The sequence below is a fragment of the Anabrus simplex genome, chromosome 1 (genome assembly GCF_040414725.1).
Source record: "Anabrus simplex isolate iqAnaSimp1 chromosome 1, ASM4041472v1, whole genome shotgun sequence".
Taxonomy (NCBI): domain Eukaryota; kingdom Metazoa; phylum Arthropoda; class Insecta; order Orthoptera; family Tettigoniidae; genus Anabrus; species Anabrus simplex.
This window is the reverse complement of record NC_090265.1, coordinates 188583422-188600156: the sequence shown is the minus strand read 5'-3', so window position 1 is coordinate 188600156 and position 16735 is coordinate 188583422. Positions and strand designations below refer to the sequence as shown.

The 16735-nt window shown below is 38.3% G+C and overlaps 1 protein-coding gene across 1 annotated transcript in view; it reads left to right on the top strand.

Annotated features, from left to right (window-relative positions):
• The window catches only part of LOC136885511 (intermembrane lipid transfer protein Vps13), a 1358975-nt gene that overhangs the window by 1176563 nt on the left and 165677 nt on the right, over window positions 1–16735 (top strand). The window contains exons 53-54 of the mRNA XM_067158109.2: window positions 6808–6868; window positions 12901–13054. Coding sequence (XP_067014210.2) covers window positions 6808–6868; window positions 12901–13054 — 215 coding nt within the window. The remainder of the gene's footprint in view (window positions 1–6807; window positions 6869–12900; window positions 13055–16735) is intronic.

The window sequence follows — 16735 nt, the reverse complement described above, 5'->3', positions numbered from 1 at the left end:
ATAGTGTGGTGTGGAGAGTGCATCAAAGCAGTCTATGAACTGATAACCTAAACAACAATAAATACAAATATCTCTCCTTCCTTGTATCCAGAGTTTGATTACATAATAATTTAAGATATTTAAGATATTTTAAAGGAGGTATAACTGGTTTTTACTTACCTTTACCTCAGAGAAGTTGCAGTAATAACTTGTCAGCATGTTTAAGCTTAGTACAGACTGATCCAGTTGATCACGCTATGCATTCACATGGCCTTGCTGATCTTCGTGGATAGTGGAAGGTGTTGTCACATCATCCGCACAGAATGTGGTCCACAGAACATTTGTATGTAGGTCTCAGGCAGCAATGTTCATGATGAAGATTAATAGCCGAGGCAATAGTGCTGATCCCTTGCGCATACTTAAAATTGCCAGAAAATTTTTGGATGATCTTACAGAACACTGCACTGGCTAGTATAATTTGAAGATAACTTCTTGTCCCAATCTGTGAATGCATCAAATGCTTGGTGATTAAAAAATAAAATCATTTTAGATGATGGAACATGCAATCAAAGTCTTTCTCCAAATCAAGGAAGGCTAAATGAAGTGATTATTTGATTATTCCGTCTGTTATAATTTTTCCCATCCATGATATTGTTGATGACTTCATTTGGGGTAAAGGGAATTTCCAGATAGGTATTTTGAGCCACCACTGGCTAAGTTAGACGTGGGAGGTTTATTCATGTTGATTAATTTGGGCCTCTCATTCTTGATAAGCTGATGTGCCACCTTGTCTTTCATTTGTGTGGAAGTTCAAATAGTATTCCTTTATACCAAATGTTCCATGATATGAAGTCCATGTTTGCTGGCTAGTGCTTGACTTGTTGATTTCAGTGTGTCTTTAGCCACTATTCTCTCTTTCTATTCCTGAGTTCATCGATATTGTTGGATATTATGGTAACATTTTCAGGGAATGGATTTATGTGTAGGCAGCTTTGAGATCGTTAAGTAGTGATTCTTCCTGTTTTGTAAGGATGAATGTTTTATATAGGCCCTCAAGAAATGTCTCCTTTGAGTTGTCTGGAATCCTCTTGTATCCTTCACAAGATATTTGGATGCTTTCAGCAGCTGAGTCTAGCTGTACTTGAAACACCACCTAATTAACTTTATTGAAATGAAATGAAAATTTGCTTGATGAGTACTAAGGATGAAGGCTAGATGTAATTTCACACCTGATAAATTAATGTTAGCTCTCTGAAAAGCTATCATATATTGAATATTAAACTTTCACAACTGTGTTGTTCTTAAAACAGATTTTCGGTTTATTAGGTCATGTCGAGTGCACATTGTATGAGTCAAAGTGATGCTAAGTACAGAACAAAAATTGCCAATTGGACACGGTGGGATCTGGATCCATATCTTTCAGATTTCATGTTTGATGTTCTACCATTGATTTACAGTAGCTCAGATCGCAGTCATCAGAACATAAACGACAAGGTCACCACTACTGATGGAAGATGATATAACACAAAATTCAAATGCTGTAGTTTGATTCCTACTGGTTTCTGGTTGGCTGTTTTTGTTCTGTACTTAATATCCCTCTTGTCTTTTCCCTACCATGGTTCATGTTGTGGGTTACTGTAGTCATGTCCTAGTTCATGAACCATGGGTAATGGCTGAGTGGCCTAGTAAGTGATCCCAAGAGATGGAATACCAGTTGCTACGGAATGGGGGTTCGCATGTAGGACATATTGTGAGTCATGGCCCTCCTTGTGCTTAGGCGGCTAGCATTATACAATCCAACAGTGCTCCCTAACCCACTAGATTATAAAGTGTACTTGACAGGTGTTAAAAAGGGAAGGACAGATTGTGGGGGTCGGCTGTTCATCAGGAATACTGTTGCACGTAACATAGTTTCTGTTAGGCACATGAAAATGAAAATCCATAGCCTGTTTCCAGTCATTTGACCGGGTCAGGAATGGAATGAATGAAGCCCCCATCTAGTGGCGAGGATAGGAATTGTGCCAGCTGCCGAAGCCTGTCGCACTCCTCTGGGGCAATGATTAACGAGTGACAGATGAAATGAAATGGTATTGGAAAGTGTTGCTGGAATGAAATATGACAGGGAAAACTGAAGTATCCAGAGAAAAACCTGTCCTACTCTGCTTTGTCCAGCACAAATCTCACATGGAGTGACCAGGATTTGAACCACGAGACCCAGCGGTGAGAGGTTGGCGTGCTGTCTGTTAGGCACATAAATGAGTGAAAAATGTGGGTAGATTTGGCAGTTGGAGGAATTAGAACCAGAATTATCTCAGTATATTCATCATGTGTGAGTACAGATGAGGATGAAGTTGACAAGTTTTATGAATCATTGAGTGACATCGTAATCAGGGTCAACAGCAAGGATAGGATAGTGCTAATGTGTAATTTCAATGCGACAGTTGGATATAGAACTGAGGGATATGAAAGGGTGGTTGGTAAATGTGGGGAAGATATGGAAGCTAATAACAATAAGAAGCATTTGTGGGACTTCTTTGCTTGTATGGGTTTAGCAGTTATGAATACATTCTTCAAGCATAAGGCTATTCACTGCTGCACATGGGAGGGTCAGGGCACCACATCCATAATAGAATATATCTTAACCGACTTCGAATTCAGCAAATCTGTTAGGAATGTTTGGATTTTCCAGGGATTTTTCTATGATGCAGACCAATATGCTGTCGTGAACTCAGTTTCTTTAGGCCTAGGATAAAGTGAAATCTGTGTGCATACGAAAAAGGATAGAAATTCTCCAGGATGAGGAAGTTTGACAGAAGTAGTAATAGTAATAGTTCCAAACAACGGACGGTAAGCTGTTTCAGGATAAAGAAAGAGAATGGGTGGCGTACAGCGATGCTGTAGAAGATACAGCAAAGGAATGCCTAGGAACAACTGTGTGTAAAGATGGGGAAAAATCAAACATCTTGGTGGAATAATGAAGTGAGAGCAGCTTGTAAATGTAAAAAGAAGGCTTATCAGAAATGGCTCCAACGAAGGACTGATGCAGACAGAGAATTGTATGTAGATGAAAGAAACAGAGCGAAACAAATAGTTTTCAATGCAAAAAGAAGTCATGGGAAGATTTTGGTAATAACCTGGAAAGGTTAGATCAGGCAGCAGGGAAACCTTTCTGGACAGTAATAAAGAATCTTGGGAAGGGAGAGAAAAAGGAAATGAATAGTGTTTTGGGTAATTCAGACAAACTCAGTAGATGACAGGGACAGGTGGAGGGATATTTTGAAAATCTTGTCAACATAAAAGGAAATTTTCCTAGTGACATCAGGAACAACCAAGTTCATGCCAAGGAGGACAACGACATTAGTGAAATAACACTTGATGAAGGGGAAAAGATGGTAAACAAACTCCAGTGTTATGAAGCAGCAGGAATAGATGAAATTAGACCTGAAATGGTGAAATATAGTGGGAAGGCAGGAATGGAATGGCTTCATAGAGTAATAAGATTAGCAAGGTGTGTTAGTAAGGTACCTTCTGATTGCACAAAAGTAGTTATCTATATGTAAGGGAACAAAAAGGATTGCAACATCTTTCGAGGTATCTCATTGATCAATATACCAGCCAAAGTGTTCACTGGCATCTTGGAATGAAGGATGCGATCCATGGTTGAGAGTAAGTTGGATTAAAACCAGTATGGTTTCAGACTACAGAAGGGCTTTCAGGATGGGATTTTCAGTATGCGCTAGGTTTATAAGAAGAAAATCAGTGCCCTTCCATACAAAAATAGAACCAAATCTGCAGTAGTAAAAAAATAAAGAAGGAATATTACTGGTAGACAACGATAAGATATGTGCTCGCTGGAAAGAATACATAGAAAAACTGTACATTGATAAAGACTTCAAGAATGAAAATAATCTATTTGAAGACATCAGTGAGTGTGGAAGGTCCTCCAATCATGAGACATGAATTTGAACATGCCCGTCGGAGTCTCAAGGAGGAAAAATCAACCAGTGTTGATGACATCCCAGCAGAATTACTGAAAAATTTAGGCAACAACATGAAAGACCAATTATTCAGAGTAAGAAATGAATGCTATGATAGAGGAATCATGCCAGAAGACTTCACACAATGCAGAACTATTACCATACCTTAAATAGGAAGGGCAGTTGACTGCACCAATTATAGAGCACTATCATGCCTCCAAGATAGTCATTAACATAGTTAAGAACACTATAAAAGGAAAAGTAGATAAGTATGTTGGAGAAGATCAATTTGGATTTAGAGAAGGCAGAAGAGCAAGAGAAGCAATTCTGGCCTTACGAACATTATTGGAGAGAAGGGTGGAAATTAATAGAACAACTTACCTTACTTTCATTGACTTGGAAAAAGCTTTTGACATTGTGAACTGGGAACTACTATTTAGAACTATGAGGAAAATGAAGGATAGAAGAATGATTAATCAGCTGTATCTGAACTGAAGAACAAAAATAATCATCAATCAGGTAGAAGAAAGGCCAGTATTAGAAAAGGAGTTGGACAAGTTTGTCCCCTATCATCATATTTATTTAATATGTTCATTGAGGAAGCTATTCAGATCATGAAGGAGAAGACAAAGGGAATAAAAGCCAATGGTTGAAAGGATACATTGTATCAAATTTGCAGATGACATCGTATTAATTGCAGACTCAAAAAGAAAGAAATTAATAGAATGCTGCAAGTCCTCTCAGACACTCTTAAACTATGGAAGTTAAAAGTAAACAAACAGAAAATGAAAGTAATGATAGTATGGAAAAATATGGAAGAAATTATAACCAATATAAAAATTGATGTCAGAATTGATCAGGTGAAACAATTTTGTTATCTTGGTAGTATGATAGCAGAGGATAATAGATGCTTCCTGGAAGTAAAGAGAAGCAAAGCAGGCATTTATGACTAAGAAAAACATTTTAATCAGCACACACATGAATATAGATGTCAGAAAATCTTTTGCAAAATCATTTGTATGGAGTACACTGCAATATGGAAGCGAGAGTTGGACTCTGGGTAAATTAGAAAGGAATCGACTTGAAACTGCTGAAATGTGGATATGGTGGAAAATGACTAGAACGAGCTGGACGAAAAGAAAAACCAACCTGGAAGTCTTAAGGGAAGTTAAAAAAGAGAAGATTATTAAAGGAAATGGAAAACAGGAAATTAAAATTTATTGGACACAACACTTTCATCACTAACATTCTTGAAGGGAAAGTGCTAGGAAAGAAAGGAAGAGAAAGACTTAGGATGAAGTATTTGGACGACATCAAGAAGTTAGATTATTACAATTACATGGAACTGAAACGAACAGCCAATGAAAGAAGAGAGTGGTTGCATTGACAAGGCATTAGCCCTTCGAAGATTGATTGATTTATTGATTGATTGATTGATTGATTGATTGATTGATTGATTGATTGATTGATTGATTGATTGATTGATTGATTGATTGATTGATTGATTGATTGATTGATTGATTGATTGATTGATTGTCAGGTAATTGGAAAATGTTACGAGAGGAATAGACAGTTATATTTCGTAGATCTAGAGAAAGCATATGACAGATCACTGAGAGGAAAGATGTTCGCCATACTGGGGGACTATGGGATTAAGGGTATATTATTAAAATCAATAAAAGGCATATATGTTCACCATTGTGCTGTAGTGAGAATTGATGGTAGAATGAGTTCTTGGTTCAAAGTACTTACAGGGGTTAGACAAGGCTGTTATCTTTCACCTTTGTTGTTCATAGTTTACATGGTTAATCTGCTGATAGGTATAAAGTTTCAGGGAGTGATTTAATTAGGTGGAAATTAGTAAGCAGTCTGGCCTATGCTGACAACTTGGTCTTAATGGCAGATTGTGTCAAAAGTCTGCAGTCTAATATCTTGGAACTTGAAAATAGGTGCAATGATAATGGTATCAAAATTAGCCTTTCCAAGACTAAATTGATGTCAGTAGGTAAGAAATCCAAGAGTATTGAATGTTGGATTGGGGATACAAAGCTGGAACAGATAGATAAATTCATGTATTTAGGATGTGTGTTCTCCCACGATGGTAGTATTGTGAGTGAGATTGAATGAAGGTGCAGTAAAGCTAATGCAGGTAGCTTGCAGTTGCAATCAACAATATTCTGTAAGAAGGAAGTCAGCTCCCATACAAAACTTTCTTTACATCACTTTTTTTTTTTTTTCAGACCAGTTTTGCTGTATGGGAGTGAAAGCCGGGTGGACTCAGGATATCTTATTCATAAGTTAGAAGTAACAGACATGAAAGTAGCGAGAATGGTTGCTGGTACAAATAGGTGGGAACAGTGGCAGTGGCAGAATGGCACTCGGAATGAGGAGATAAAGGCTATCTTAGCAATGAACTTAATGGCTGAAGCTGTACGGATAAACTGGCTTCATTGGTGGGGTGATGTGAGGTGAATGGAGGAGGATAGGTTTCCCAGGAGAATAATGGACTCTGTTATGGATGGTAAGACAAGTAGAGGGAGACCAAGACACTGATAGTTAGACTCAGTTTCTTATGATTTAAAGATAAAGGTATAGAACTAAACGAGGCCACAGAACTAGTTACAAATAGAGGATTGTGGCAGCGTTAGTAAGTTCACAGAGGCTTGCAGACTGAATGCTGGAAGGCATAACAGTCTATAATGCTAATTTATATATGTATTTATGTCTTTTCCTTCTGCTACCAGTAGTCCCAAAAACATAATTCATACATAACAACCGTCAGTTTTCGTACCTCTGTGTGCTTGTCCTCCATTATTGTACTACTAATGTTCATTTTCCATTATATTTCCAGAAAACCAACAGTGTTAAAGGCTGGTAGCAGTAAAACGTCTACGAATGTTGTTGACATGGATGTAAGTATATCAAGTATTGAATGAATTATTCTTTAGTAAAGATGAGTTGTTTTCTTTCTTTGTGGCAGATTGCAGTCAAAATTGAACCCCTTTGCTAACCACATTTCCATTCTGTTTGATATCTGTGCATATTTTTGTGACCTGTTGTTTCAAGACTGCATTTTGTCTGCAGAACAATATTTTCTCCAGCACCCTTTATTGTTCCAAATGATCTCAGTTGCTGCCAAAGTTGTTGACTAATATATAAATATCATGCTTATTAAGTGAATCAACTGTAGGACATTGCCAAAATGGTCTATGACATTGAATGCTAATATGCTTCTAAGTTAAAACAGATTAAATTTCTTTGTTTAAAAAGGAAAACATACAGAGGTGAAATACTGAACTCAATGAACTAGAATAACATAGAGAGGCGGAAGCACTGCTTGGGTGAAGCTAATAGAACGAACGTCCGCCATGTTCCCTGTGGTCACCCAAGCAACTGGGCGTGGCTCTGGAATGACAAAAAGTGTAGAAAATACTCATTTTAGATTCACTGGGGCAGAATTAAAGACCATTAGCTGAAATCTTCAAGCATTAAAAATCATAGACTACGAATACCGCCACTTCATCATGGTACAGCATGAGGCCAATATCACGAACAGTTGATTTTAGGGTAGTTCGAAATCATCGCACAATGACATATGAATAGGCCTAGAAAACAGAACAACAGCGTTACCCTACCTGGCTGTTGCGGTTAAGCGTACATTAATAATATAAGAGAATTTATTGGACTCCAACCTATTCAATACATTACAGGATGTTAACATTTTTAGTTAAACATCGTTACTTGTAAGCGTACATTGTAATAAAAACCGTGGACATAAATATTTATGACAGAAATCCGTAAAATGATAGGGACCTACAATAGGCCACATCCTCATTTTAATCATAATCAGCAAGGGATCACACCTCTACCACCTCAAGGGCAGTGTCTTGGATCATGTTCCTTTGGGTCAGTGGATACATCTGGGGAGAAGGGCCAGTACCTCACTCAGGAGGATGAACAGGGGTCTTGTGGGGGGATGGGAAGATTGGAAGGTATAGACAAGGAAGAGGGAAGAAAGCAGCCATGGCCTTAAGTTAGATACTATCCCGGCATTTGCCTGGAGAAGAAGTGGGAAACCACTTCGAGGATGGCTGAGGTGGGAATTGAACCCACCTCTACTCATTTGACCTCCCAAGGCTGAGTGGACCCCATTCCAGCCCTTGTACCACTTTTCAGATTTAGTAGCAGAGACGAGAACTGAACCCAGGCTTCCAGGGGTGGCAACTACTCACGCTAACCACTACACCACAGAGGCTGCCCATGAGTACTGCACCATTATAATTGTTTAATGTTATTCTTTGTTATGATGTAAGGGACGTCACTTTTTCCCCATTAAAATATCATACTGGTGTTACTAGCTGAAAGATAACCTTGAAAGTTGTCCAGTATGAAGTGTAGGCTAGCTTTATATACCAGTGCAATCTACAATAAAGGCTGCATAAATTACACAAATAGCAGTAAAATACTGTATTTATCATGCTTGGTGTATGTTTGACCGAAATAGGTGACTTTTCGAGGTTATGTTTTCTTGGCAGTGGGCGCTCCATTTTCTTTGTTTGTAAATGTAAAGGAAAATTAAATAGGGTTGGAATGGCATTTGCCAGTAATCGCGACTGGTCATTTGTTTCATACATGTTATTATCTTCAAAATGTTCAGAGCATAAGCGACTGTATTGAGTGGGATACCATTTTTCTCTTTTAGTCTTCACAACCAATTGTTCCGTTAATTTTTTGTTCTTCAAAGTAAATCTGAAACATAATCTGACAAATGATTACTGTGACTATCAGCACTTTTGCTCTATATGCATCAAAATGGGTTTAATTACTAACAGAAGTTACAAAAAGTGATCTTGGCTATAATTCAGTAATACTTAAAATACGATATATCCTTGGTTTTATTACTCCAATTAGTACAACCGTACACTGAGCATATGGCTGGCATTCATAGCGAGAATCTGTCTTTTCACTTCTTAAAACTTACGAAAACTTACAAAATTCAATATCCATGCCCAATCTCCCTCTCACCTCAACATATGTTCTCGTGCCAACTCGCTTTGTTTTGACAACCATCAACATGGCTGCCCTTTATCAGCTTGCTCCCACAGGGAGCGCTGATGTCAGGCATACAGCCCCTCTATGTTATTCTAGCTCATTGACTGAACTACTTATATTAACACACTATTGCTATGACTGACCAAATCAGTCTCCTGCAGTTCTTCTGTTTACTACCTGCTGACCTATATCAGGCTATTAGTGGACTTCTGCAGCAGTGTATAGCTGTTGCAATTCTGCAACCAAGAACAATTTGACAAATAGCCCTCATGGTACTTAAAATAGATTTTCAGATCTAATCAAGATAATCCAAAAATCATTAACTTCTAACTCCTTTGATGGAAAAACTGGAAGAAAGTAAAGAAGACAATCGAAACTGTCTTTCAACCTATTAGGTCGTGTTCCGTACGTTTAGTATGTGCTGAAGAGATGTTCAGTACAGAACAAAAATGGCCAACCAGACACCAGTGGGATCCGAACCCACAACCTCCCGATTTCGCGTCGGTTGCTCTACCAATTGAGCTATGGTGGCCTAGGCCATCTTTGTTCTGTTGGAAAGGTAGAGCAACCAACGTGAAATCGGGAGGTTGTGGGTTCGGATCCCACTGGTGTCTGGTTTGCCATTTTTGTTCTGTACTTAACATCTCTTCAGCACGTACTAAACGTATGGAACACGAGGCAATAGGTTGAAGGTCGGTTTCGATTACAATGTGGTCGTGAAAATTCAATATTCATTAAAGAAAACAACATTATATGAAGAAGAGGAGATTCATGTTTTCATGTTTGTCCTCATCTCCTTTTTTAATTTTTCCCCTTACGTTGCTGACTTGTTAGTGTGTGTATCCTGTTACATCTTCCTATTCATGTTCCTATCTCCTATGGAAATAAAAGTATAATTTTGTCTGTACACTTCAAATTTTGGCACATGCTACATATTTATCTTGGATGAGGTATACAAATGTTGAAAATAGTTTCATTCAATTTTTTGTCTGCCTGTCTGTATGGATATTCATGTTAACATCGCATGGAAAATTATGTGAACAAAATGTGTTGAAATTGTATGTTAAAGTTCTGGAATATTTGTAAAGTACACTAGGTCATATATTATTTGATTAGTATACAGTGGCTTAGCAATGTTTTTAAGAACAAGATCAGGATATGTCAAATTTCTCCATTATTATTAGATGTATGATATGGAAAAATGTACTTTATGAAGGTTGTGCAAAATATACATTACAACTTTTATTATAATTTGGATCCACCTTATTCAATACATAAAAAATTGTTTTTTAGATGAAATTACAACATATATTTCAATCAGAACTAATTTCGACGCCCTTTTTGCGTCATCAGCTGATATAGGTTCTTGGAAAAAATGGCAGTCACATAAGTTTATCTACGTCAAATTGAACACAATTGATTGCCAATTTTTCGAAGAACCTATATCAGCTGATGATGGCTCAAAAAGGGCGTCGAAACTAGTTCTGATTGAAATATATGTTGTAATTTCATCTAAACAACAGTTTTTATGTAATGAATAAGGTGGATCCAAATTATAATAAAAGTTGTAATCTTGGTTCAATACGGACAAACAATGAAATTTATTAATTTAACAAAATATACATTCCTATCTTTTATTTTTGTGAATCTTTTTTGTGAACTTTTGATTTAATACGTTTAGGTGTATAGTACTGGATACAAAGAGGGAAAAAAAACTTATATTTTCCTGTTGGAAACTTCACTAGAAATAGTGAAAAATGATTCTCTAAGTTCTCTAAGTTTCCTGTGAATTAATTCAACAGAATGAGTGTAGGGATATTTTACACAATTTCTTTGCATTTAGTACATACACAGAACACTTTGGCAGCAATATTTGAATTTGAATTAGAAAAACCCTTCAGAGTTAACTGAAGTTTGTGTACATTAGAAGTGTTGATGTTGATTGTAGTGGAAATTGGAGACTTAGGCTGAAGTCACCTTATCTTCTTCTGCTCTGTTTTTATTGGTAAAAATACTTTCAGCAACTTACTTTGAGAAGAATTCTGTGCCTTGTAAAGGTGTTTCTCACTATTTTCATGACTTTCACAGATTTAAGTTCATCCCATTTTATCAGAGAAATTTTTCTACATTTATACCAGTTCTCCCATTCTTCATTATAACTACACAGTCATTTCTTCTTGGAATGGTCTCTTTCAGATTTACTTTTCAATTTTGAAAACATTTCTTCAGCGTTTAAAGCAAGGCAGTAGTACTATACAAACTTTGTTTAACAAAGCACGTGACACAGACAAACAAAAACTGACAACTGATCACACAGGAGTTCTGAAAGGACACAGAGACATTCAGAGATATGAAGCGAGTTAGTTTTCACAGCAGGATGTATGTATTTTGATACAGTCTTGCCAAACCATGTAATAAGCCTGACAACTGCTGCTCCCAGTGGATTTGGTGCCATTTCAGTGAAAGACGTAAAGCTCTTTTAAAGAGGTGTTCAGAGAATGAAAAACATTGGATAATAAAATTAGATAAATTCCCAGACATATTACATCATAGCCGGCACTCTAGATTATATCATTGTTGATATAGATGTTAATGCCCATAGGGAACCTGAAATATGTGTACTGAGTGAGTGAGTACCAATATAGTGGGTCCATTATCGGACATCATAAATTTTCCAGCTAACTCATTCCTGGTTGCCAGCGTTTCGCCCCAGTGTGCTAATTTGGGCTCATCAGTTGGTAAATAGCACACCTACCAAAACATCTGATGGCCAGGCAGGCATCAATTTTTGAAAGCGAGACAAAGTCTCTCATAGTGCATTGGCGCTGCCATTGGCTCCATGTAGCCTACGCAGTAGCCTCCACGGTATGCACTAGCCATGCGCCTTGGTTGGTGTGCTATTTACCAACTGATGACCCAAATTAGTACACTGGGGTGAAACGCTAGCAACCAGGAATGAGTTAGCTGGAAAATGTATAATGTCCAATAATGGACCAACTGAAAATGAAAACCTACAACCTGTTTTCCAGTCATTGACAGGGTCAGGGATGTAATGAATGAAGCAGATATAGGCTGTTAGTACGATGGGGTCGCCATTCCCAAAGTGATTTATTAATGAATGATAAATGCTATGAAATGAGAATAGAGAGTGTTGCAGGAATGAAAGATGACAGGGAAAACCGGAGTACCCGGAGAAAAACCTGTCCCACCTCCGCTTTGTCCAGCACAAATCTCACATGGAGTGACCGGGATTTGAACCACGGTATCCAGCGGTGAGAGGCCAACGCGCTGCCGTCTGAGCCACGGAGGCTCACAATGGACAAACTATTTTGGTATTATACGTACATCATTGTTGGCGCAAATGGCTAAAACAATCTGCTGTAACAAAGTACACACTAACCCTTATGGACTAGAAAATTAATTTCATGGAATTTATTGAATTAAATAAATTCCCAGGCATGTTACATCATAGCCTGCTCTCTTGATTATTTTTCTATTCCTGGACTGTGTGGAGTAATCCCAGATGGATAGTTATCCTACTGATAATACTCCTTTTATAGGGACTTCACTAATGTCAAAATAAGTAGAGCACCAGAACAGAAAGATGCAAAGGGTTTTTTTATTTCTTCATTTAAGCATCTCCTCTACAGCAACATCCATGAATAGAAACTTTTCTTGTTTGAAACGTATAAAATCTCTCAACATCTCAACAGTTACTGGAAGAAAGAGAAAATCCTTATGTAAATAATAATTAAACACTTCCCATTCCAGATTTCAGGTTGCAGATTTAGCCATTAAGAATCATATTTAACCAAGAAGGAACATTGTTTAATTAATTTGCTGTGAATACCATGCATTAGTTGTCAGTTTATGTTTGTTCTTATCTTGATAGGTTGGACTTTGGCTGGAAGCAAAAATAATGCCATACGAGATGCAACTTCATGCCAAAGTACATCATCTGCAAATCGATAATCAGCTACCTGACTGCACATATCCAGTAGCTCTGGCACCTGTACCACCACCTCGAACTGTGGCAGCTAATAATGGTTTGTATCTTGATTAGTTATGTTTGAAAATTGCTTGAGACAGTTCTTAAAACCCTTGTCTGTTTTTACCATGTATTCTTATGATGAACTCAGTCTATGCATCACTTTTGAAATCTCTTAAGACCAATAGCAGTGGAAACTAGGACTAGTATGGTCTCACTTTTATTGAATCATGAAAGGAGAATTTCCCATAAAAACAAGTTTTGGTAACTTCATTTCATGATTGACCACTCCATATGAATCATGAAAGGAGAATTTCTCATAAAAACAAGTTTTGGTAACCTCATTTCATGATTGACCACTCCATATGTAAGTCTACTGAAAATCATCACCTAAGAATAAATAATCTCCCAGTGTTTATTTGGTCAGATAGTGTGAATCTCGTGGCTGATTACTTTATTACTTCATTTAGTGGTGATGATACTGGAGTAGTAGTGATGATGGTCATAATTTGTTATCAGCTAGTTTGCCCTAGCTTTTTTTTCTTCATTTAAGCATATCCTCTACAGCAGCATCCATGAATAGAAACATTTTTGTCTGAAATGTATAAAAACATACCTCAGTTACATAGTTTCAGAAGAGAGACTTTCTTCTTTAGTGAATATTGCAATTCACAAAGAACTTCTACAGCAGTTAATGAAGAAACAGACATTCTATAAAGACATCGCCAACAGATTTGTAGCTTTAAAGAACCAAAGGATGAATTTGGTGTACCAAGGGATAGGCGAGATCAGTTATTAAGATAAGATGAATTTTCTTCCTACTGGCTTTTGACCTAACTTATCTATGATATTATGTATACTTTTTTTGCTATTGGCTTTACGTCGCACCGACACAGACGTCTTATGGTGACGATGGGACGGGAAAGGGCTAGGAAGGAAGCAGCCGTGGCCCTAATCAAGGCACTGCCTGGTGTGAAAATGGGAAACCACGGAAAACCATCCTCAGGGCTGCCGACAGTGGGATATATAAGAAAACATAAAGGTGCAATAATACTGCCTTGTGGAAGGTGGGGGGAGGCACTCTTAATCATTAATAGAGGGTCAAATAACACTTACCCTAGTCTAATTGAGTTGTATTTTCTAGAAATGTAACAATGCATTCAACCATTATTCCATCTAGTCCAATAGCCCACATTTTCATCAGTAATCTCCAATGATCTACCCTATCAAAATAGAATAGATCAATAGTGATACAGTCCATTTGACCTCCTGAATCTAAAATATCTGCTATACCTTTGCTGGAATCCTACAAGTTGAGCCTCACTGGAATAACCTTTCCTAAACCCGCACTGCCTTGTATCACACCAGTTAGTAATTTTGCAAACATGTCTGACGAGAAAGAATGCTTTCCCAGATCTTACAAAACAACACGTCAAGCTGACTGTCTTGTACATTATCTCTATCTTATTGCTTTGTGTATATAACCATTTCCCTTGTATACTGGAGCTACTATTTCAACTCTCCATTCATTTGGTATTGTTCCTTCATGGAAACAATAATTGAATACGTATTTTAGAGATAGTCCATGTCCTAATCTATTGCCTTTAATATATCCCCAGTCCCCAGAAATGTTTATCAATCTCAGCTGCATTTCTAGCTTTCAACTTTTGTATTTTTCTGTAAATGCTTTTATCATTATATGTAAATTTCAGTAAATGACAATATTGAGAAATATGGTACTGGTATGAAAATCAGCGTGGAGAAGAGCAAACCATTCTTGATGACAAGAGGAGAAAGAGAAGGAAAAGGAATCATTAGTATCAGGAGACAAAACCTTGAGGTTGTTAAATACTTCAAATATTTGAAAAGTGGAAAAATGCAAGATGCAAGGTTGGATAAGGAGATCAGTACAGGCAGGGTGTCTGAGAAGTCCCCGTACCCCTAGTATCATACGTGTGCCATCGTCGTTCGATCAGTTGAGCAGTCTCCATTGAAATCCATTCGCAAAAGAGCAGCTGAACTTCAAATACCGCGGTCAACAATGCATGACCACGTTAAAAGAGATTTGAAAATGAAAGGATTTAGGCCGATGCATGTGAATGAATTATCTGACAATTACATGGAGCAACGAGTTGCAGCCTGCCGTGCTTTGTTGGCACAATTCCCAACTGCTGTGTCTCGCTCAAGAGTGTTATTTTCTGATGAATGTGTGATATATCATAGTTCACATAGGAGGAATGTGGTTTTCTGGTCTAAGGAAAATCCTCATTATGTGCAAGAGTTGAAAAGGAAACCCCCTCATGTTATGGTATGGGCCGGGATATCGTCATGTCACTTGTGTGGACCGTATTTTTTTGATGGGTGTGTGAATGGAAAATCGTATTTGCATATGTTACAGTCTTGGTTAATACCTCAGCTTCAAGACAAGGGAATCATGGGTCATGTGTGGTTACAGCAGGATGGGGCTCCAGCACATTTTGCTATTCAGGTGCGCGAGTTCCTTGATGAACCATTTCAAGGCAACTGGATTGGCCGTGGCTCACCAACATCTCCAGCCCCGTTGAAATGGCCACCACGAACCCCGGGACCTTACCACGCCAGACAACTCATTATGGGGAATAATCAAGTCCCATGTGGCTCAACGTCGGTACACGACTAATGACAAATTGCACCAAAATATGGAGTCAACCTTTCGTTCCATAACTCCTGAGATGCTCCGCACGACGTCAATGAGGACTTGAAGATGGATAGAACTCTGTGTAAGGCATGATGGTGCACATACAGATTCCCTGGATTCATAGTTTTTATATGTAAGTACTCTACTATAATATGAAACGTATGAAACTAGGGGTACGGGGATTTCTCAGACATCCTGTAGAAGAGTAAAAGCGAGGAAATACGTGCTGCCAGAATGTAATGAACCTGGTGTGGAACATTCCTATGAAATGTAAAGAGATAATGTATAATACCCCTATATTAACATATGCATCAGAGACTGGGACATTGTCAGCAAGAGATGAGAGTAAAATTCAGGGCAGTGAGATGAAGTTCCTCAGGAATATGGTAGTGAAGACAAGGTGAGACAGAGTAAGAAATGTTGAAGTCAGAAAAGAAATAGGGGTAGAAAAACTGGTTTCCTTTCCTTCGCATACTTTCCCCCACATGCCTGACAATTAAGTTGCCCATGCCAGAGCCTCATCCCCACCCTCCTTATCAAATCTCCTCCTCTCCTGGTCTCCCTTAACTTCCCTGATGCCTGCAGAACCTACTTCCTCCTCCATTCTCTCCCTATCACTACCCTGTTCCACCTCCCTCTTCCTTTTCTCTACTCTATGTTTCCCTTTCCTACCATTCTCTTTCCTCTTGCCTCGCACCTCCTCTGTAACATTTCCCTGATCTCCATCTTCCCTCTGCTGATCTAGCTGCGGTGTCTCATACTAATTCCCAACCGTTACCTCTCGTTGGCCCACTCCCTTCCCTTCCCTTCCCTTCCCTTCCCTTCCCTTCCCTTCCCTTCCCTTCCCTTCCCTTCCCTTCCCTTCCCTTCCCTTCCCTTCCCTTCCCTTCCCTTCCCTTCCCTTCCCTCTTGCCTGCCATATCCCATATATTGATTAAGGAAGACGTATCTTCATACCTGTTCTCCATTACAAACCTAATTATCTTCCTCAAACTATCTCTTCTATCATCTTCCTTAATTCCCACTCTCACCCACAGTCCTCAATCTGTTCTGTTCCAGTTT